The sequence below is a fragment of the Podarcis filfolensis genome, assembly GCF_964270895.1.
Source record: "Podarcis filfolensis genome assembly, chromosome: 5".
NCBI lineage: Eukaryota > Metazoa > Chordata > Lepidosauria > Squamata > Lacertidae > Podarcis > Podarcis filfolensis.
Genome location: NC_139608.1, coordinates 42,751,353 through 42,774,411, shown reverse-complemented (window position 1 = coordinate 42,774,411; position 23,059 = coordinate 42,751,353). Strand labels below are relative to the sequence as shown.

Genomic DNA, 23,059 nt, shown 5'->3' with positions numbered 1-23,059 from the left:
GGGAGTTTGGGTCTCTGCTTTAAACCACTGCTGTAGAAGAGTTTGGAGTTGGAATATTCCCCCGCCCCGCCCTTAGATTTCTTAATTTAAGAACTTGGAGGTGCATTTTTTTCCATGTAAGGCTCTTGATTTAAGCAGTACAAGTCCCTGTAGGGCAGACTTGACCATTGTGAATGATATCTCTATATGACTATATAATGCAGGCTGTCTGCTTTAAAAGTAGAAGCCCATGAATGCAATTAGCTGCTCTAAATACATGAAACACCTTACCTTTAGAACAAATACAGTTCCATTATCCAAACCATTATTTCGTTTCTTCTTCACAGACCTATAATAGCTGTGCCAGGCTCTGCATCAACCAGGAAGCAGTTTGCTTGGGGAGCACTGCTATGAAGACTGAAAACTGTGTGGCCAAAGTAAGTAAAGCTGTAACTGTCATTCTTGTACCAGGTCAATAAGCTGCAAGTTCTCTCTTCATTGGAGAGGCAATTTAATACTGTGCTTTCTGAATGTATCCGTGTAAACCTAATTGAGTCCATAGGGTCCTATGGGAACTTATGTAGTCCTTTATCGATAATGCACATTTTTTTGTTTTAATCCTAAGAATCCCTGCCTCATTAGTTCCCTGCCTGTAAAGGGAAAAGGTGAGATATAAATAAATATAATAATTATAACAATAATCGTTAGTTTTTGAAATTAGGATGATAATATGGTGAAAATTTAGAAATGAGAGTTGAAAATCCTAGTGGGTTTTTTTAAAAAAAAATCTTATGATTTGTTGGGCCCTTTTAAACAAAAAATGTGCCAAATGTATCTTAGCAATAGCCATGGTAATATGAGAAACGCACAACTCAACTGTTGCACCTCCAACTGGTGGTTTATTTAATTTTATGCTGTCTTTGTCCAAACAAGTTGTCCATGTTTGCTTCCAGCAGAGAGAGGCAGTTGAGTGGGCATTCAGATTGTAGGGCTGCAACCCTGCCTCCTTTCTGAATTTAAGCCCCTGCAATTTTAGACAGGGAGCATATGATATTCTCATACCCCCCCTGCTGGCCACTGTCTCAAGTCACACAACTGGAGCCGAGGTGGGGGATTTGATTCACATACCGGTACTTACTGCAGTACGGAGACATTGTCAGCAGGTTGAAGACGCATCTGATTTTAAAACAAAGCACTTTCAGAGGAATGGTGGATTGGGTATGTTCCCTTTTGCATTGCCACATCAAAAGAGACATTCTCAGGGAAATGTGCATCCTGTCTTTGGCTTCCCCTGCAACTAAATATAACTCTCATAAAATAAGAACCGTGTCTGAGGGATTGTGAATGACTGGAAAACATTCCAGCCACGATACAGTGTATATAAAAAGGGCATGTTTAGCCTTGCTTAAGCTTCATGTTTCCATTGGAAGGAAGTTCAGGATAGCCCTGCAGGACAGATCAGTGCATGCAGCCATCTGTTAGCAAAACCAGCTGGCGCTTTTGCAGCATCTCTCCCCCTCCTCTTCCCACCCCCAACAAAATGGCTGGTAGAGAAATGATTGCCCTCTTCTCCCTCCTCATTCCTTGGGATTTCTTTCTGTAATGCCTTTCCCCCAGCATATGTATTCTTGCTCTAGATAGATGCGTTATCCAAGAAACCTTTCTTTAACTTTACTCGAATATAAAAAAATAATCCCTTTGGCAGACAGTAATGCCATGCAAATTTTCTCCACCTTTCTGTAAAACTGCCTGTCACATACAACGTTTCTCCTCAAGTGTGTCATTCTACAGAATCCATTTATGTATGGTGCCAATGTGTGAGCAGTCTGAGCAATCACTCTGTGTGCATAACTCTGTGGGAAGCTTGCTTAACCCCAGACAGAATGAAATTCTCCCTAAGGCCAGATAGATACCTCCGTTTGAATTTTGGCATTCAGTAGTGTACATAATGTTACTCTGGAGGACCAAGCTGTATGGAGTCACACCCTCTGTACAACTGTGCCTGTCTCTGTATGCTTTTGCATAGTTTGCAGCTCAGTGTGGTAGGAGCTTCAGTGAGCTGGTCAGACGAAAGACTAAGCCATAGTTTAGTATTGCGGTAGCAAACCTCAGCAGGCCTTATGCTTGCTTTCTCCCTCTCCTCCTCAGGGGCAGCTACAAGGAAGAGTTTGGAAGGTTTTTGCTTCTGTTTTAGATTAACCACAGCTCGCCTTGTTGTCTAACCTCTGTGAAGCTGTGATTAATTTTAACTTTGGCTCATTTATTATTATTTTTCTAATTCTAATAATTTATACATAGTTTAATACTGCAGTTGTATTGTGTACAATAGGTGTTATGGAGGGATACAGCATAAAAATAGTTAAAATAAACCATAAAATATGGGGGGGAGAGGGGGGGAAAGTCTTTACCAAGCATAAAATGTTTACCAAGCATCAGGGAGCAGGCTGCCTTATTTCAGCTTGGAGGGAGCTCCTCAGAATTGGACTCACAATACTGAATGCACAACCAGTAGTTTGTGAAGCTGGCTTATTTCTGCTGATCATCAGTTTAAGATTAACCACAGTTTAGGGTTCAGATGATTCATAAACTGTGGTTAACATAAAACAGTAACAAAAATTTCCAGTGTCCTCCTCATGTCCACAGTAGAATGAGGGGAGAGTGTGCAAGCCATGACATACATATCAAGCAATTGAGTGCAAAGAGCGTAGCTTAGGGTGCAACTAGGTGATTTAGTGGCGTGGTGGGTCTTTTGCAGTAAGACTTGGGAAATGTTGGTTGAGCCCAAGTCTCTGCAGTCCCTGTTCCATGTGCTGTATGAGTCCAGTGGAGCAATTAAAATGTGATGATACAGGGTCAGAGTTCAGGCTCATAATTTTGGGGGGGGATGGAGGCCTTGTGGTTGTCTTTTTCCTAATACTCTGAAAAATACGGCGATGTCCAGTCCTTCTATGGCAGATGGGGGACATCAGCTCTGTAATGCAAAATGCATCTTCTTAGTTGTGAAGCATTTTGTGTAGCGTTGTATCCAAACTGATGCCTTGATTCTTACTTAAAAGGTAAAGGGACCCCTGACAATTTAGTCTAGTCGCAAACGACTCTGGGGTTGCGGCGCTCATCTCGCTTTACAGGCCGAGGGAGCCAGCGTTCGGCTGCTTCCGCAGACAGTTTTTCCGGGTCATATGGCCAGCATGACTATATAATGGCGAAACCAGAGCAGCGCACGGAAGCACCATTTACCTTCCCGCCAGAGCGGTACTTATTTATCTACTTGCACTGCGTGCTTTCGAATTGCTAGGTTGACAGGAGCTGGGACCGAGCAATGGGAGCTCACCCCATCGCAGGGATCCGAACCGCCGACCTTCCGATCGGCAAGCCCAAGCGGCAGACTTATTTTTCTACAAATGAGTGTTTCTCCCTCCCCCCTTTATCTGCAAGTATATAGCTGTCTTATTGGAAACCCCCTTCATGTTCTTGGTTTCAAATTCTCAGCCTGAGATTATAAAATAGCTTGGCAGAGTTTTCCCTGCATGTGCTTCCTCTAGCAGTAAACTTTTCTTCTACGCAGAACTCATTCGTTTGACCAGAAGTTGTGTGTGGCTGGCAGGAAATCACAAGGGAGCTGCACTTACTAAAAGTAGTTTGTAGCACCTTTAATTAAAGGTGTGCCCTCAAAATGGTAGCCCACAAAAATTAGAACTCTGTTAATTTCCCCTGGGATCTTGACAAACATCTATGAGAAGAGAGCCGGAGACAAAAATTAGGTAATGAATCCTCGTCTCTGATAAAAGATATGGTCCTTCCAAGCACTGCTGCACCAGAGTGTTTATTCTTGGGCACATATTTTGCATATTTGTGTATTGCTGGGAGTGGTGTTCTTAAAATGTGTGGGGAAGCATTGCACTCTCATAGGAAGTAGATATTTCTCATGATGGTGTGTATAGACGAGAACTGCATTACTAGTTCAAAACCTTTTGAAAGTGGAGTTGACGTGGGATATGCATTGCCAAATATCCTGAAGACTAAACAAACCACTTTGCAGAGATTCAGTATTGTAGTATCTGTGAATATATCACTAGTTTGCTTTATAGGTGAAATTCAGTGGGTGTAAATTGAAACTTAAAGTTCTTGTGGGCCTCCCTTTGTACAGAGGAATCTGTTCCCTTTTGTAGCCCTCAACATCACTCTGCCTTTCCAAAATGAATATTCAAAACTGGCCCAAAAGAATGCATTTTTAAAAAACAGTGTAGGGTACATTTAGATGTGGAGATTGTTGCATTACTTTTTTCTGGTTGCAATGTTAGCACTTCTGTCCTCGTTTCTAATGTTACTGCATTAACTGTTGTGTTCTGAAACTGTGGCTTTCCATATACTGCTGTGTTACACTAAATTCTATTCACACCAGTGAACATGGTGTGACACAACCGTGGACATCATCAAACATGCCGCCACTTTTTATGTGCATGCACTCTTCTGTTCCCCTGTGATTCACCCAGGAAGCTGGCAGGAAAGAACTGAGTGCCAGAATACTGCCCTAAATTTCATCACATAAGCAGCAGTGAAAACCACAGGGAAATTTCAGCACAAAACTCCTGAGATTATCCAGGTTAATGGGGTTGCAAACAGATTTTTTTTCTGGAAGCATTTTGCGTGCAAATGAGTGCTAAACTTCCACTAGATTTCCTGAATTGACATGTGAAAGATCACCTAAAACACTAAAATTATCAGGTAAGGAAAATGGAATAAAGTGGTGTCTGAAGGCAGCCATAGTAAATGCCTGACACTTGTTGACATAGGAAGATTCTAAGAAGATTTAAAGAAGAATGAAGTAGCTATATAGCTGGTAATGATCTGCAAACCCAGTCTGCCAAATCTTTTAAAAGGGATATAAAATCTCAGATGGAGTTTAAGCTGGTATCTAACCATCAGCATGCATCTGTCAACTGCAGAAACCGTTCAGCATGTTGGCAGTATTAAAATTATAGCTACCATCAGACACAAGGTAGACCAGGCATTAGAGCCAGTATTGGTTTCCTAGGATTATAAGATATATGAATTTCAGGTTGTAGACTCCTCTGTCTCCTTTAAAGGATCCTTTCATTTAGTTTCAACATACTTCTCTGTCTTACTAATTCAGCACCTTAGAACAGTATGGACTGGCTGTTGTGCCGAACTTTCTTTGATAAGGCATCCTCACAACTTTTTACTGGAGCTCAAGGACAGGCAAGGTGTTGCTTTCACTGGCGCAGTGAAAGCCAGCCAGGCAAGCAGCTGTTCTGTTATTTAGTAAGCTTGGCTCTTCAAGCTACGTATTGGTGACTGTGATCACTTTAGCTATCCGGTAGAATGGTACACAGCTAAAAATGCCTGCTAGTGAAGTGTCCCACTTTGGGGATGCAGAACACCTGGACAGATATGAAAAGTTCCAGAAAGGGGATGGGGTTCTCAGACAAGTAGACCTTTTCCTTCCCCTCATCATCCAAGACATGGCTGAGTTGAATGCTCTCTAGCATTGAATCTTAGGAAGTCACTGCTTTCCCACTTGCTCCATCATCCCAGTATGAATTGGAAGGAGTTGCTTTGCCACAACAGTTTTTTCCTGGTGGGCTGCTTTCCTTCAGAGGAGTTGGATATGTCTTGTTCTGTCATTCATTCTGATGCATGTGTTGAATTAGTTTCCTACTTCACGGATCTTTTGAACACGTGCAGCAGGCTTTGTGCACTTGACTCCACACCCCCTGCTATGAGTAGATAGTTGGCTGGTGGGGGTGGGTAGGCAGAAGGTAGACTATATTAGAAGGTAAACCTGAAATCAAAAACACTAGCTTGAGAAACTCTGAGTTTAGTGCTCCTGAGATTTTCAGACCCTGAGAATGTTCAGGCCCTTCAATGTGCACATAAGGTCTTGGCCAATCTTGTTGGGATCTCCCTGGAGGTGTCTTGCCAACCTTTTTCTTAACTGAAGTACCATTTATCTATTGTGACTTTTCTGTGTTCAGTACTATGGGTTTTTTCCGCTTTTCTTTCTGTTGGACTCTGCTATGGTCTATATTGTGCCCAGGTTCTTGTTTCCTTTATAATTATGGTTGAACAAACCTAATACTGCCTTACAGGAATTGATGCATTTCCATCGTGATGCTGTACTTGGCTCAAAATTGTTTTTTAACTTATGGAATTAGAATCCAATCTCTCTCTCTCTCTCTCTCTCTCTCTCTCTCTCTCTCCCTCCCTCCCTCTCTCTCTCTCTCTCTCTCTCTCTCTGACACACACACACATGCTAAATTATCTTTTGGAGATAATTTCTTAAATGGAAATAAAAAGTGTTATAACTAATGTAAAACTGAAATGAAGTTTACTTAATACCCACAAGTATTCTGCCTCCATGAAGCATAATTAAAATCATCCAAAGGGTTAGGCTTTTCAGTTCCTTTACAGTGGCACATTGGTCATAATCTAAGTATGAGGCTATTTTGCCTTAATCTGGAATATTTTACATTTTCACAGTTTCCCCCTTCCCCCACCCCTAGTCAGAGTTATTTGCAAAGGGATTGAAGAAAGAATGTGCATGTCTCCCCTCCCTTTCCCCTTCCCACATTCTCCAGATTTTGATAGAAGATTTGTTTTATTTATTTCCAAAATTATATCCGCAGGAAACAAGCCGTTTAAATTCAGATTATGCTGAATCAAAATGGTGCTGGTATGAGAAGCAACGTGCTGTTTTATGAGCACGGAGTCCCTTTTCTCATAACTGATTGATAGTAAATATTTTCCTGAAGAGTTATTGCCAGCCATGAACAGTGCAACTGTTTCACTGGGGTTTTTTTTTTCCTGTAGTACTTGCTGTACCAGCCATTGTCTGTAATTAAGATCTACAATTCACAATGCAGACGTTTGCACTTCCTCTGGGTCTGAGCTATTTATAAGGTATTTCAGCTGTTCAGAGTTTCTTTTGAGTGCTAAACTACATGTAAACAGGCATTTTTCTCTCTCCAGTATGCACACATTGTATATCAGTTGCCTTTATTTTAGCCTCCTCCTGTCTTGGAAGCTACTTTACATGTTGGGTTCATCATGAAATAAATAAGGGTAGAAATAGTTCTCTCCACCCCCAAACCTCACTCCAGCAATTTTCACAAACCATTGCACCCTCCCCCAGCCTGTTTTCAACCAAGGACCTCTTAAATGCTAGGGTTACCCAGCCACTTTTGCCATTAATGGTTCTACTGAATTAACAGATGAGTAGCAAAAGAGTGGCATGCTAAAGCTTTCAACCTTATAGAGCTGGAGGTAGAAATAAAAAAATCTAATGATTCAGTCTTCCTTCAACCCACTTCTTTCTCCCTTAGGAAAATATGCAGTTATCTGTGAGTCACTTGACACAGACAAGATTTTCCTTGGTGATCATAGGGAGAAACTATACACATCTTCCTTGGTGATCATAGGGAGAAACTATACACATCCTCATGTGCAACGATCATGTGTCTATTTAACGACTTATGTCTGGAAGCAAGCATAATTAAAAAGGGCGATATTTATGCATGTTTCATTGGTAATGTACCGTTTGTGGTCTTCTGAACCAAACACCGCCTGTTGACCCTGCAGATGTAGATTTAAACCACAGCTCAGCAGTGGAATTCATGGACTAACAGCAGACAACTTATATATTAATAATAATAATTATTTATTATTTATACCCCGCCCATCTGGCTGGGTTTCCCCAGCCACTCTGGGCAGCTTCCAACCGAATATTAAAAACACAATACAGCATTAAACATTAAAAACTTCCCTAAACAGGACTGTCTTCAGATGTCTTTTAAAAGTAAGATAGTTGTTTATTTCCTTCACATCGGATGGGAGGGCGTTCCACAGGGCGGGCACCACTACCGAGAAGGCCCTCTGCCCAGTTCCCTGTAACCTCACCTCTTGCAGTGAGGGAACCGCCAAAAGGCCCTCAGCACTGGACCTCAGTGTCCGGGCTGAACGATGGGGGTGGAGACGTTGTTAGTTGCCTTAGTTTTCTCATCTGTAAAATGGGGAGAACAATGGCGTATTTCATGAAATGGTGGCGAAAATCCACTTCCTGGGTATAAGGTCATCAAGCTGGGACATTTGAGTGACCTTTTTGGATAACAGCCTAGGAACATCACCAGACCTAGAAATCTGAGGGAAGAATTTTGGGAGGGAAACTCTGTTCTAGCCTTATCCGCTCTTTGGCTAAGTTGAGAGCAAGTTTAGATGGGTCTGGATCAGCTCAGAAAGGCTCCTGTGTCTTTGTCCCTAGGAGGAGTAATAATGAGAAGCAAGTTCCTCATCAGGCATGTACTGCAGCATTGCCCGCTGATGCATGCCGGATCACCCGCACACAGGGATCACGTGACCACTCCAAAAGTCAAACGATCAATTCGCCTCGTTTTGGCTCTGTAGTTAATGCACAAACAGTGCGATCTGCAGGGCTGTAATTGCATTGTTAGGGCCAAGGAACAAGCCTGTGCCTTTTCAGCAGACAGCTGGCAGGGAGAGAGGCATGTTGTTAGGAAAGAGAGAGGCAAGGCAAATAAAATTACTGCTAACGCTCAGAGATCGGCAGGAGTCCTACTTGCCTAATCTTACCGGTGGGAGCAAGCGGCTGTTGTAATCCAATTATAGCAGCATAAGCAATTTGTTAGACACTCCGCATAATGTAACAATTTCCCAATAAACTCTGACTTGTAATAACGTCGGCAAGAGCCCACATAAATCTGCCCGAATGGTGGGGGCTGGAGCATTCGGCTGGGGGCTTGTAATTTGTGCCATCAGCACGTTTCTCCGACTGTGGCATGGCGCACCATTTTCCATGCAGGAATTCTGAGGAGTAAAGCTTGGCAAAGCCTCTCTAAAGAGGAGTCCATTAGGAGAGGAGGGGCCAAGCAGTACTGAGAACCATACTGCTCTGATTTACCCCGTATGGTAGAAAAACTCAAAACGGCTTGTAAAAAAGAAATTAGTCAAAAGCAACAAAGAAAAGCCCGGGACAGATTTTTTTCCTTCTTATTTCTTAAAATTAAAAATAATGGTTAACAGAAGAGATTGCTATGTTCTACTAAAAATGAGGTGGTGCCCTAAAGGAGTCAAAACTGCCCAAGAGAGATTTTCTCTCTCTGGAATCCACCAATTTGTATTTTTGTTGCTTGTTGCTGTGCTTAGATTTGGAACCGCTAACTTTGAATTTCCCTAGTTGGATTTAACTTTTTTAGTGAAATATTGTGCATCCTCACTCTTCTGTTGGAGCCTTTGCAAAGAGCTAATTTAGATATTTGTATAGAATTCATTTTCATGTCCTGCCTGTCACAGAACAAGACTGTTACTGCAACTGATGTGCCTGGCATATAAGAATTCTTGTTTTGTTTCTTTGCAAATGCTTCATTTAGTCATATGGTTGTGGAAGCTTTGAATCATGGTACACAACCCTAGTTTCTGTCAGTTATATCAGCACTCAGCTTTGCTGTGGAACTATAGTCTCCTCTAACCTCTGAGAAGGTCTCTTTCCTTGCTGAGGCACCAGGTAGCAGCACAAAGCCATCTCTGCAGAAGGTCCTAGTTGAACTTGCTGCCTTATCGATCAAGTAAAGCTGTAGAGTCTTTTGACCTTCAGAGAATCTGCTGGGTACTCACAACAAGATGTCTGACCTTGGGAGCAGCTCTTGAGAATGTAGAACGTTATTGATGTGTCTTGTGTACCTTATTGTGCTAGGATACTGCTTAATATGATATTTTGAGTTGCAGAAGTGCAGGGGTTTTTGTGTTGGCTGTTTTATTGATTGCCATATTTCAATTTTAAAGCACATTTGTGTTAAATCTGGTCAGAAGGTTACACAGTTGTCTGCCCTTGGTATTGTGTGCAAATTCACATTCAGATTTGCTGGATGGTCTTTCCTAATGCCCGAACTGCAACATTTTCATTGTTCCTAATCTGCTGTACACATCAAGATGCCAATTAACTGTGTCAGGGCAGCAAGCTTTCTGCTGCTCCTGGAATTAGTCTAATAAATACTGCCTCTCAGCTGAAGCCTCTTTCTTTCCGTTTGAAAAGAAAATGCTATCTTACTTTGCTGGAGCTGCACATCAATAAGCTGCAGTGTCCTAATAAAGCCACTCAGTGTCTAGGTTTAACTAATGACTGATTTTCATGGCTTTGACAGTGAGCTGTGTGCGTTATTTTCTCCTGATATTGTAAAAATAATGAGAGCAAATTAGAACAATCAGTTTACACAGATAGCTCCTGATTGGAGGCGATGGGCAATATGGCAGCAGGTAATCCATCTTCGGACTCCTGTCACATTAACTTCAACCGCATGGAAAAGATCAGGCGGAGCAAACGGGGATCCTGCCCAATCGGAACACTGAAATTAATGAGAAGAGCATTGTTCTGTGATCAACCTTTTAATTAGCAAGACGGGAGACAGAGGGAGTGATGATGCCGGCAGCACAGCTGCGCAGTGACAGGCATGCCTCCTGCAAAGGGGAAGGGAAAAGCACACGCTTTAAATTATCCTGCTCTCTGCTGCTTGCCCACCAGCAGCATAGCTTTGTTTTGAACCCTTTTCTCAGAGCTGTGCAAACAATGCCTGCGTTTATTAGAATACTCTAAGCCACTCACTCCCCAGCATTTGTGTCTGCGACCACTCCTGTCGTGGGGAAAATGTGATTTTGAAAGTTTTAGTATATTTCACATTTGAACCAGAGAGGGGTCATTATTCGGTAGCAGCCTGGCCCATGTGCCCCTTTTGCTTTTTCGGCAGCTGCCTCATAATAAGTCTTTCCCGTTCAAAGGACTGACACACCGTTTGTTTGTGTCAAATGGGGTTGGCGATGAATTGTGGCACTATCCTGCTGTCTGAGTTGCTGTGCCTTTCCTCACTATGGCTGTGCTAAAGGGTGTCATAGAAATGTAGGCTGTGGGTGAAAAGTTCAGCCTTGCAAAGTGTGCAGAAGATGCGTTGAGGATTGAAGTTTAATAACTTCCTGTCCAGGTCCTCTTTTTGAGTGAGGTTTGAAGGAAGCAGCGAAGGCAAAGGACAATACTGAGAGGATGGCGTTGCGGAAGAGGAGAAAAGCACAGAAACGTTTAATACTCTTTTAAGAAATCAAACAACCAGCATTTTAACCAACATCTATAATTAAGCATTAAAGTGGTCCTCTTGTTGTCTCATGTGTGCGCATGCACACACACAGAGCATTTATCCTCCCCACACACACATAGTGTTGCTTTTCTGTATCTGCTAAATTTGCACGTTCTCTTTCTGTATGGGCACAATAGCAGTACTTGGTGATTTTTCAAGCAACTGTGCTAATTGTGGACAATGAACTGAAACTTTATGCAACACTGTAAATGTGTGGTTGCCTCCTGGTTTGCACGCAACTTCTGTTTGATTTGTTGAGCATTGTGCGCTACCTGGAAGTACTGAGATAAAAGCAAAACAGGACCCTTCCTTCACAAAGTCCTTAAATGCCAACCAGTTGTGTACTCAATTGGCCTAGTCTTAACTGCTCAAATGAAGCATTTGTCCTTGATGCAGGAGACCATTACTAAATACTGTCTAAGAAACTGACTGTCTTCAAAAGGTTAAAGGTATTAAGAATGCAAAGGTATTCCTAAGGTTGGAGACTTACAACAAACAAAGACTAGATTATTTTTCAAATGTTCCTTTATGAAGAGTTCTCCATAAAGGAAGTTTTCTAATACAGCATTTTTAAAGTTATTTTTGGTAAAACTAAAATAACAACCTATTTATCACTGTATTCTTTAGAAAGCAGCTTACCTGTAGGCTGTGACTAAATGAGAATTTTCGGTTCTCAGATAACTTTATTTTGAGGAAGCTATAGGCAAGGAGAATAAATGTTTGTTTGAACGCATTCACTCTTGACACATTGGTGTTGCGCTGAAATTCTGTAGTGAATGTTATGAAACATGATTGGTGATACTGTTTATCCTGGGACTACTTATAGAAAAAATCATGGGGAAACCACTCTTTAACATAAATAGAACTTGAAGCATACATTCTTTCCCCACTCATATTTGGACTTTTTACTTCTCTTTTATCATTTGGCCCAGTTTGGTGCTTGAAAGCATTGCTCTTTGAGACTCAACATGGCACCCCATGTTTGGGACTGTGAAGAGTCTCTGAAAGAATTACTGTTCTTCTCAAATGCAAGTAATTTATTTTTGTTAGTGGGTATGTTGAGGCTAACGGATGCATTATGCGGCTTTCTGATCACCCATGGTTATTTCCATGCCAATTCTGTTTGGCTGATCCCTTCCCTACCCTTAGCTTGAAATGGAGAAGGAAATAATTGCTGTAGCTTTGTATTAAACAGCAGAAGACTATCAGTGTAAAATATTTAATGCAAGGTATTAACATTTCCCCCTGTTTTGTATCAATCTAGAAAATGTTATTTTGTTAGTTTCTAAAACACTTTTGTGAGAAAGAAATTCTAGTTTACATAGTCAGGTCAGAAAATACAAGGCTTAAGTTTAGGTGAATCCCCCCCCCAACTCTGCCCTGTATAATAACCTATAATTTAAAAAATTGGTTGCTATGGCTGTGTTTGCATATAATGATATGCCAGTGACTCTGCTTATTGTGGTTTATTATGCAGTGTGGTAGTGCATGCTGTCCAATCACTCCCAATTTGTTCCTCTCCTGGGGCAAGTGAGATAAACAAACCAGTACACCTTGTGTTTTCATTAAGTCTGAACCAGAGATTGTAGCTTGTTGCTCCCTAACAAGCCAGGATCCATAAGGCAACAACAAACCATAGCTGAAGGTTGGCTAACAACCATTACTTGTTAGGGAGCAGCAAACCACCATCCCTGTTTCCAACATAATGGGAAACGGGGAAACAAACCAGGAAGCCATTTGCTTTACAGCACTCCACAATCAGCCCATAACTCCAGCTTAATGCTACGTGTGAAGGCAGCCACAAAAAGTGGCCACTAATCTGAACTAAACTGCATAGTAGATGCCAACATGTAATGAGCTGTTTATCTGAAGCAATTTTGCTAGCATAACATTCAACAAAAAATTAGCTAAACGGTGCATTTGTGCTGATATGATATAACTAGGCGTCTCTCATACGTTCGGTCAATTATCTCACCTCACAGGTGCAGCCAGAGAGCGGCTATGAATCTGCTTCACAGCTTTGACAAATGAGCTCATTGTTTTTTGTTCTTTTCTTAATTTTGGTTCATCTGTGATTCAAGTTTATCCTGGATTTTTAATTTTTCACGAGGTTGCCAAGATTTAAAGTCAGCCATATGAGTGCTGCGGTGGCAGATCTGCTTTTCCGTACAATTTGGGACCTCAAGACAGTTAACGACCATCAAATGTATGTTAGTCTATACTAAAATGTTAAGAACACATGGTTCATGAATAAAGCAGCAAGAGAAAGTAACTTCCTTTATTTAAAAGTCCAACTTTGAAGATCATCTCCCCCCTCCCCATGTCACATCATCATGAACTAGTATTGTAGAGGCTGTGCGTCAGGGCTGCTTCACAACAGGCAATCTTGATAGCTTCCACATATAAGCACAACAGGGTGAGTTTAGCAGTTTCATTTCTTAATTTCTTGCTTTTGTAGGTTTGAATCAGCCCCATAGTATGTTAATAAAGAGGAAGGAAGGAGTTCAATTTATACTGGTCATTAAGGATCCCTTGGTGCTTATCGCAAGAGTGAGGTTATTAACCCTGATGTTCTTCTGGCCAAATTCAACTCATGATGATTACATTCTGCGACCTAAATTACTTTTGTAGTTTTCACTAGAGAGATTGACTTTCGTGGTTTCTCCTGGAGAGAGTGACTTCTGCTTTTAAAAATGCTCTCTAACAAAGTGATTACACGTTCTGCCCCAGAAGTGGTGGCACCTCAGTTCAAGTGGCATTGTTCTTGGCACTGCCAAGTCCTCAGCTTAGGTGCCTTTTTGAGGAATTCTGAGCCCTCTGTTTAATAAACAAATGACACTATGTATTGCTGAAGGTCATCTAAAATTTTCATTATAATACTAGAAAACAAATGTGCACTTAATTCAGTGCCATTCATTTAATATTTTACTTCACTGATCAAAATTTAACTCTACATATTTTATCAATCTCTCTTTCTGAAAGAGAGGGCACCAGTAGAATTTAAAATATAATAAATTAATAATGCAGAGGAAAGTATCAAAAAGTAAAAGTCTTGCTTTAAAAGCATAGCATTCAAAATATGACAGAAACTGGCTATGCTGAACCTTAAACAAAAAGTGGTCAAGTGCAGGAAAGATTACCCAGCTGCCTTTTGCTACCTTGAAAAAAATATTATTTCTAAACAGACAGTTCCATTTTTAGCCTACTTGAATAATTATTTTAAAGTATTTTATTATTGTAATTGGTACTTAAGGGAACTGATATGTTTTCCTGTTGTTGCCTCGAAAAGTCAGTCTGGGTGGCTATATCATCATCATTACTATTGCCATTAGTAGTAGTAGTAGTAGTAGTAGTAGTAGTAGTAGTATTCACATTTATATACTCTCCTTCTGTAGTTCTCAGGGTGGGTCACATGATACATTGCAGTTTAAGTTGTAGGTAATTGCTGCAATCATTAGTATAGGCTTTTTGTTATACATAATTTCTTGCACTGTGTGGTGACCACTGCCCTTGATCTAGTTGATTTTTATATGGAAGTCATTATACCAAGAGCCAAACTCGATTAGACACCATTCATACCATTAGCAATTGCATCAGTGGTTTTTAAAAGGTTAATAGCAGGCATAGAGAAAGGGTGATCCAGACTGAAACTCTAGAAAGGGTTTGCTCATTACTGCAGTCCCAATCCAGATTAGGTTTCTCCTGCAATGGGTCAGTGCATTAACCAGAAGGTTGGTAGCTTGAGCCCACCCAAGGATGGCTGTGGGCAAGATTTCTGCATTGCTGGGGGTTGGACTAGTTGACCTTCAAGTTCCCTTCCACCTTTATGATTCTATGACTTTTGCACTTCAGGGGAGGGGGGACGTTTATTGTTGTGAATAAAATGGAGGGGAAAACAATATATATTGGGACTACAGAAGATGGTAGATTATTAAACTACACATCCCTACAAGGACCCCTTTCCAGATCCACCAACTTTTTTTTTTTTTTTTTAAAAGACACAGTCACAATTGCTAATTGTGCGAACAATGTCTTACTGGTTTGCCTAAAATGCAAGAATCTGCAATTTGTACCTAGAGAAGCCTCCATCTAAGACACTTTCCCTTCAAAAAACTGTGAGCTTGACTTTCTTTGTTCTTGACTTCACTTACTCAACGTGAGTATTGCTGTGAAATGTCAAAACTGCAAGTTGCAGATAGTTTCAAAACATTTTCTGATTAGATAAAGTAGCATTGTACTATTACACCACTTATTTCATGACTGTGAGCATTGCATGTGCCATGCAAACTCTAAACGATATTACAAATATTAACAAGACTATCATACAATGCAACACATCCTATTATATCAAGATATAGGAAATTTGAAAGGTAAATATAAATATTTTGAAACTTTCAAAATAAATAACATGAGCTGTGTGAGCATTTATACCTGGGGTGAGAAACCTGTAGCCCCCAGTCAGCATGGTGACTACTTCCAGTGAAAAATTGTGTAACTCCTTTAGTTGTCAATAAAACTGAAATAATTCATTGCTATATAACTTCTCATTGTTTTATCAATTTCATATACAGTGGTGCCCCGCAAGACGAATGCCTCGCAAGACGGAAAACCCGCTAGACGAAAGGGTTTTCCGTTTTGGAGGTGCTTCGCAAAACGAATTTCCTATGGGCTTGCTTCGCAAGACGAAAATGTCTTGCGAGTTCCTGCGGGGTTTTTTTCCTTTCCCCCCCCTTTTTCCCAAGCCGCTAAGCCGCTTATCAGCTGATCCGCTAAGCCGCTTAACAGTTGATCGCTAAGCCACTTAACAGCTGATCCGCTAAGCCGCTTAGCCGCTTATCAGCTAAGCCGCTAAGCCGCTTATCAGCTGATCCGCTAAGCCGCTAATAGCGCTAAGCCGCTAAGCCGCTAATGGGCTTGCTTCGCAAGACGAAAAAACCGCAAGACGAAGAGACTCGCGGAACGGATTCTTTTCGTCTTGCGAGGCACCACTGTAGTACCATACAGGCTAACTTTAATGAAAGAACATCTAGGGCGTTGTCTTCAATTACTCTTGTCTCCGCTTACTCAAATATTTTCCTGTATACCCAAGGCAACGTAGCCTCTCATGTCTGCCTTCATTATTTCTGGAAATGGCAGTCCAGTGTCTCGGCTAATTCTATGAGAATAGATTTGCATTTGGAAATTTAAATATTCTTGTGTATAGTTACTTCTTGTTGACCTAGGATCTTCCCATCACAGGGTAAAATAAAGCCCCCTTTGTCATTGCCAGCATCTTTGAAACTTAGTTAATGACTAAAATATTTCACTGTTCATTCTCCTGACCTCAGGATTCCTGTTGATTCCTCTGATTGCCTGTGTGCTTGGACTGAGCTCTCCTGTACAGCATTAATTTAGAAGATATAAAAATGAAAAATATCTCAATTAGCAGTGACACCACAAAAAAGTTAGACTGTTAATTGAGTGAAGCTTGTAATTCCTTAGCAGAGCTGACTAGTAAACCCTCCTTGTAATGCTTTGATAGTAGGTAATAAAAATGTTGTTTAATTAATGCCAGTGTGAGTTCTTTTTGAAGCTTTGGGTTTTACAAAACTGAGTAAATCAAAGAACTGAACCAGAATGCTTCTCTGTGCTGTTAATTTAAGACTGTCACTTCCATTTGAAGTCATGATTTATATTCTTCAATATTGATTACTTGGGATGCATCTGAATGCTGTGTTCAGAAAAAAAATGCAATTAAACCTCACAGTAAGTTAATGCATCCTAGCCTGTGATCTGGTTTTCTAAATTGTCTTGTATCTCAGGCAGAGTGTAGGGACTGGTTCACAAGGAACATTTGTAGAAAACCAAACGGTAAAAAGGACCATATATGTTTAAAAGAAATGAATTGTGCTTTGTACCCTCCTCTAATACAAGAAACTGTGTATGTTTCTAAATAGGAGAAGGGAAAGAGGTCAATCTGTTAGCCCATCCAGCTCGGTATACCATTAAAGTATACTAATAATGGTACTCCCAATTCCTGCTGAACCCTTAGGGCTCCTACAATGTAAAGTTTTTGGATACCCTTGGCGAGGGGTCAGGTAACCTGTGGTTGGAAGAAGAATGGGCTGTAAAAAATCTTCAATGAATTTATCTTGACCTTTCCATTTAAAAAATGTTTTTGTATTTATTATTTTATTTCATGAAATCTATACACCGCTTGATTGCGAAAAGCCTCAAAGCAGTTTGCAGAGAGCAAAATAATCAGTAAACACTTAAACAACTCTTTTAAAAAAATTAAATCAGCAATGAACTAAGAACAGATTAAAACATTATGCATATCAACATTCTACATCTCTGAGTGGGCTCACCTAAACAAACATGTTTTTAGCAGGCATCAAGAATAGTACAATGAAGGTGTCTTCCTGATGTCAACAGCCAGGGAATTGTAGGCATTGCCACACTCAGAGATTGATTTCTTGGAAATGCAGAACCAGTTGGTTGGTTGCTGGCAGTAAATTCCAAACATCCATGGCGGGTATATTAAAAAAATATCTTTTTTTTGTTGTTGTTCTTTTACAAAACCAAAAAAAACACACAATTGGGTACACCAGCCTCCATGTATGCATTTTTTTTCATGCAAAGAATGATTTCTACAACGAGGGATTGAAACAAGCTGGGTGTGTGGCAAGAGCATAGCGGCTTCTGTTGGCTTCTGCATTGGCTTCATCTACCTGCTCTATGGACAAATGTGTACAGAGGCCTGCAATTTCATCTTCACATTCCATGTACTTGCCACTAAAACTCTCCTTTAAAGCAAACTAATAGAGGGTGAGATCTGCAGGGCAAGATGGTGTGAATCATCTGAAGGGACAGGATGTTGCTTTTAGTTTAGCACCAAGTTCGATGGAAGAAAGTTTTCATTGTCTCCACCCAGCACAATGTCTCCTGGAAGGCTTGGTTTTAGCTGCTGTTTTCAGTCACTTGTCTTCCTTCCTAGCAAGTCCTGAGAGGGGTGGAAAAAAGAAAAATGTAATTGTGGTTATCCTAACACAACCTATTGTACTTATCGCTTTCTCTCTGTCTCCAGATGGCAGAAATATTAATCATTAACTTCAAAAACTCAGCAAAGTTTGGAAATCCCCTGGTGGTTAAATATCGAACTTGCTGTGATAAGTAAGGTAACTTTACTAAAGTGCTGCCTCTCTAGGGCACTTCTCTGAACTCCAGGAATTTGTTAGCTGGTTTCATATTGGTATTGATTTTAAGGCAGCTGTCAGAATGTAGTGTGTCTATCAGGAAGAATCATGGAACTTCAGCAATGAAAAACACACGGTATGCCATTTGCTTTTAGAGTTCAGGTCTTAGTTGCTCAACAGTCTAGAAGATTGGCTGGCTTAGTTTAAATAATGCGCTCCAGTATAACCTTATACAGGTTGCCATTTTGAGTTAAGGAGCTTGGAGCTATTAGTATTGGTTCTGTACATGACAAATGCCCGTGCTTCAACTTGACTAAGGAGTGGGAAAATACTTTATTATACGGTGCCATCAGTGAACATAACACTCTACAGAGATAAAGCACTGGAGAGGTCCCTGCTCTGATGATTTTACAGTCAAGGATTACACATGGGGGAAATGTGGAGAAAGCAATGATAGGGAAAGAAGAGAATGGTCACATATCAAGATGGTGAGGAAAGCTGTACGTATGTAATAACAGTAAGGAGTTGGGGCAGGAAGCGTAACAGTTGAAGAAAGGCTTTGCAAAAAAACAACACAAACATTTAAAAGGCCCCGTTGTTTGGGAATGTTAGAAGGAGAATGCTAACATTGTTTGATATATCTTTTTAGGATACCGGCTTTTGTTGATTTAAAAAATGTGCAAGCATTCAAATATACAGAAATCCTCTTTGCCAAATAACTAATTCTTGACAATTATTTCTAAACATATTTATACACACACACACACACACACACACACACACACACACACACTCTTCTAGACAGGTTATTTTTGAACTTTTATACATGTAGATACTTTAGGTAGACAACTGCCTATTTAACTGTACTGAAGGTATAATGGAAGTATTTGTTTGCTTTGTCTCAGGCTAGAGAGACAAATTATATTATAATTACAATTATAATAATTTTATTAATAATACTCTGAGGCATAGAGTTTCTGTTGTTCAAAAGCTTGAATAACTTTTTGATATCACCTATTCTTTTTTTACCTTTTCCCCTATGAACTTGCATAGCAGTAGCTCTTTTGCAATACTATCTTAGAAATCCTCGGATAACTCTTTTTATTCTGAACTATCAATAGCCTGTTTTAGTTGCCTTTTGTGTGGCATTGATGCTTTTCCAAGCCTGGCCTTTCTGAAGTACCCTATCTTTGGAACGACAAGGCAACAAGATTTGATCATTAGGCTTCTGGCTTTTGTTATATCACCACCAGCAGTACCCTGCATTTACTTACCTGAACTTCAACGGAACTAGTGGGAATAGCCTCTTCATGTGGCAACAAAAAATAAAATAAAAGCAAATTAAAAATAAAAATAGAAGTGTAACATTTCACGAGCAGCTGTAAATTGTAATTTTTTTTGGTATATATAGTTCTCTGTTAGAGAAATTGGTAGAGGGAACACTAAAACTTTTCTAGAATAACAATTTTGTGGGTATTAAAATTTTTAATCAATAAACTTCCTTTTTAACATTTAATTTCAGTTCACATTAAAATTGTAACTGCTCTTTAACTTCGAAAAGGCTGAACCGTTTGGAAGTTAATCAAATGCACAAAACTTCTGTTTTCTGCCTTTATAACTGACAGAGTAAAGCCAGAAATGATGATTAGAGAGTAGTTTGATCAAGGAGGGAAATTGTGATATATCAAAGTAATGGTTTTAATGTATTTTTCAGAAGGCTAGATGATCTAGTGGGTAACCAGCTAGCTGGTTGTGTCCTTGCAAAACATTGTCAAGATGTCCTTGATCGAGAATGGACAACAAACTTCGCATGCATAATTGTTATAACTGGTGTTTTAATTTTAGCATCTTTTGTATCTGGCAACTTATGTACATGTAAAAGCTGCTTCAGACTCAAATGTTTTTGTTACCATCTTTTGGACAAGTAATATATTTGTACTAGGAGGCATGAGTGAAGATTGTAGTTTCCCCCCCTAATACCAGTTCTTTTCTTTGTCCTACAAACCCGGCTGACACTCTTAAGGGTGCATAGCACTGTTCCAGGGTGTCTTAGTTGTGTTTGGGCTTGCTCTTCTGGTTTGTAGTAGATTAAAAGGGGATATGTGCTTCACTGCTGAGAAAGGTGCAAAATCTGAAGGCTGACTGACATGATCAGTTTTGTCTCCCTGCCCTTCTCCTCAATGACCGCCTATGATGCATCCCCATGGAGGATGTCCTATGGCTGCTACTTTGCAGAAGCGAGGTTCTGCTTCTACAGTAATAGGAATTGTCCTGAGAGAGGAAGAGATGGTGTCTATGGGGGCAGGGAATCTGGAGGCAGGATTGCATAGAGGTAACTTGGCCATGTGAACCAACTTTGTAAACTGGAAGCATCTAGGGCCTTACACCTCTAAGTCAAGTGTTCAGTTCTTTGTTGCCTCATTTCAGGCAGGTCACCTGAGTGTTTTCAAAAGGCCTTTCACTAAAAGCATTATCTGTTTTTAAAGCATCATAGTTTCCAGATTTTAATCTCGTCATTTAAACTACCTAGGCTTCTCATGCCACGACCTCATGGTTTTCTTTTATCACCAGAAGCTGAACCCATTTTAGATCAACCTCTGTAGATAAACTTGAAGTTTAAAAGTTGGGAAAACCTCTCTCTTTTTCTTTCCCAACCTCACAGAAATTTTATTTCAGTGATTTCACCAGCATTTAAAATCCAAATGGAAGACCTATATCAGAGGGAAGTTATACAGTAAGAGTCACCAGATTCCAGACAATTAAACTTTATTAGTCTGTCTGAAGCATAAAGTAGTACCTCTTAAAAGAAGAGTTTTTCATCTTCTCTCCCTGTTGCTGTTTACTGTTTAGCAGTGTGGGAGAGGCACGACTCTTTTCTTTCAGGAATGCATTTTCCTTAGTCACTGGAGAAATTCTCTAGTATTCCTGGGCTACATGTAGCCCACTGCAGGGTGCAACAAAAATTAGTCCCTAAATGTGGTGACTCAGAAGTCACCTGTTCCTCTTAAGCCAGTGATTAAGTACATGTGGCTCCAGAAACATTTTAAGTAGCTCATAGGTGTTTGCTAAAACTGCAAGAATTCTGACTTATTTCATAAAAAATAAGTGTTTGTTATCCTCCTGTATTTCCAGATAGAACTTTGATTATGTTGTTGGAAAGGTTTAGAAGAAACAGGGCAAATAAACTTAAAATGCACTATTTAACTCTCAGCTTTCTTTACCTACATAATGGAAGCAGGTGTTCTGATTTCACATATTCCTATCTACAGATTTAAGGTACAGTGGTACCTCGGGTTACATACGCTTCAGGTTACAGACTCCGCTAACCCAGAAATAGTACCTCGGGTTAAGAACTTTGCTTCAGGATGAGAACAGAAATCGTGCAGCGGCAGCGGGAGGCCCCATTAGCTAAAGTGGTGCTTCAGGTTAAGAACAGTTACAGGTTAAAAATGGACCTCCAGAACGAATTAAGTACTTAACCTGAGGTACCACTGTACCAAGGTGCTCATCTTTTCCTTATCTTGTGTGCTGAACTCATTGTAGTCACTTACTTTCTACTGGAGTAAGATTCAAAGTTTGCCATCACAAAAAATTACTTATATGTAAAGTGAGTTTATTTTGAGAAATAATCTCCTGGCAATGTATTGGAGTTTTGCAAAAGCTGAAATTGTTGACAAAGAGGCTGAAGTAGTGGTGGGCATAATACAAAGGATGCTGCCCCCTCCAAAAAAAAGGTTGAGGACTAGAAACCTGCTTTTTTGAATGAAAGCTAAAACCTGCAAGATGTCTAGCTCGTTATACCCATGCTGTCCCTATAGTTTACCAGAGTGGTTGCTCATTTCAGCATAATTCCACAAGCCTTTTGTTGAGATGCATCTTTTGTCAAACTTCTTGCTGCATAATTAGAAACCACATGTGGGCATGTAATAAATAAGTCTTTCGGTAGGGAGAGTGAGATTAACTTCAGTGCAACTTTTTGTGTTTACTTTTTGAAATAACATAGCAATGAGATCTTTAGCATCTTTTCACAGTGGTTGTTTTGACACTATCAGGTGATTTACTTCTAAGTTGCACTGGATATTTAGATGTTTCAGTGAGCTCACAATGTGGAAAGGGTGATTCAGCACTGGTTGAGCAAGTCCTTCATCAATTAACCTCCTGGAATGAATTTGCACAAGCTGGGCTGGTAGAGGGAGGTAGACTGAAAATGGTAGCTTGCAAACTGAGTTTCTGAAATAAAAGTAAATGGACTGAGTGGCTTGAAAAACTAGCTCTCTCACTTTGAGTCTGCCAGCTGACATGTTAGCAAGACAAATTCATTCAATAAACTCAAGAAATGTGAGTCCTTTTTTTGGCCTAAACATTTTAAAGTATGGGAGTGCCATCTTTAGGGAGCTGATATTGTTCAGTCAGTAGTTTGCCCAGAGCAGAGTGCTAGTGGCTCTCAGACTCAGTCCCAGCAATCCTCCGCAAGCCAGAAGTTAAATTTTCAGTCCTTCTTGGATATAACAGAAGAATCTGTACCTTCTTCAAAATTACATTTAAAGAAAATCACTCTTAACAACAACCTTGGAGTTTAACAGATAGAGAAGAGTAGGGTAACAAAGACACTCGGTCCCTTAGAATGTGTTACACTTCCTAGAAAAAGTTTGTAAACAAGCAAACAAACAAACAAGATGCTATTGAGGCTTATCCCAAAACATTATATTGGGATACACTTGTTGTAACGAGACAGAGGCCAGCGGAGGG

General features: G+C 40.2%; 1 protein-coding gene across 13 annotated transcripts in view; it reads left to right on the top strand.

The window, feature by feature from the left end:
- The window catches only part of BTRC (beta-transducin repeat containing E3 ubiquitin protein ligase), a 134,698-nt gene that overhangs the window by 72,334 nt on the left and 39,305 nt on the right, over nt 1–23,059 (top strand). For 12 of the 13 annotated variants that reach the window (XR_014548595.1, XM_083615334.1, XM_083615339.1 and 9 more), the window contains one exon: nt 327–416. The exons of the other annotated variant lie outside the window; for it this stretch is intronic. Coding sequence is in view for 11 of the 12 variants with exons in the window: in XM_083615334.1 (XP_083471460.1) it covers nt 327–416 (90 nt within the window). In the remaining variant the exon portion in view is untranslated. The remainder of the gene's footprint in view (nt 1–326; nt 417–23,059) is intronic. 13 annotated transcript variants of the gene reach the window in all.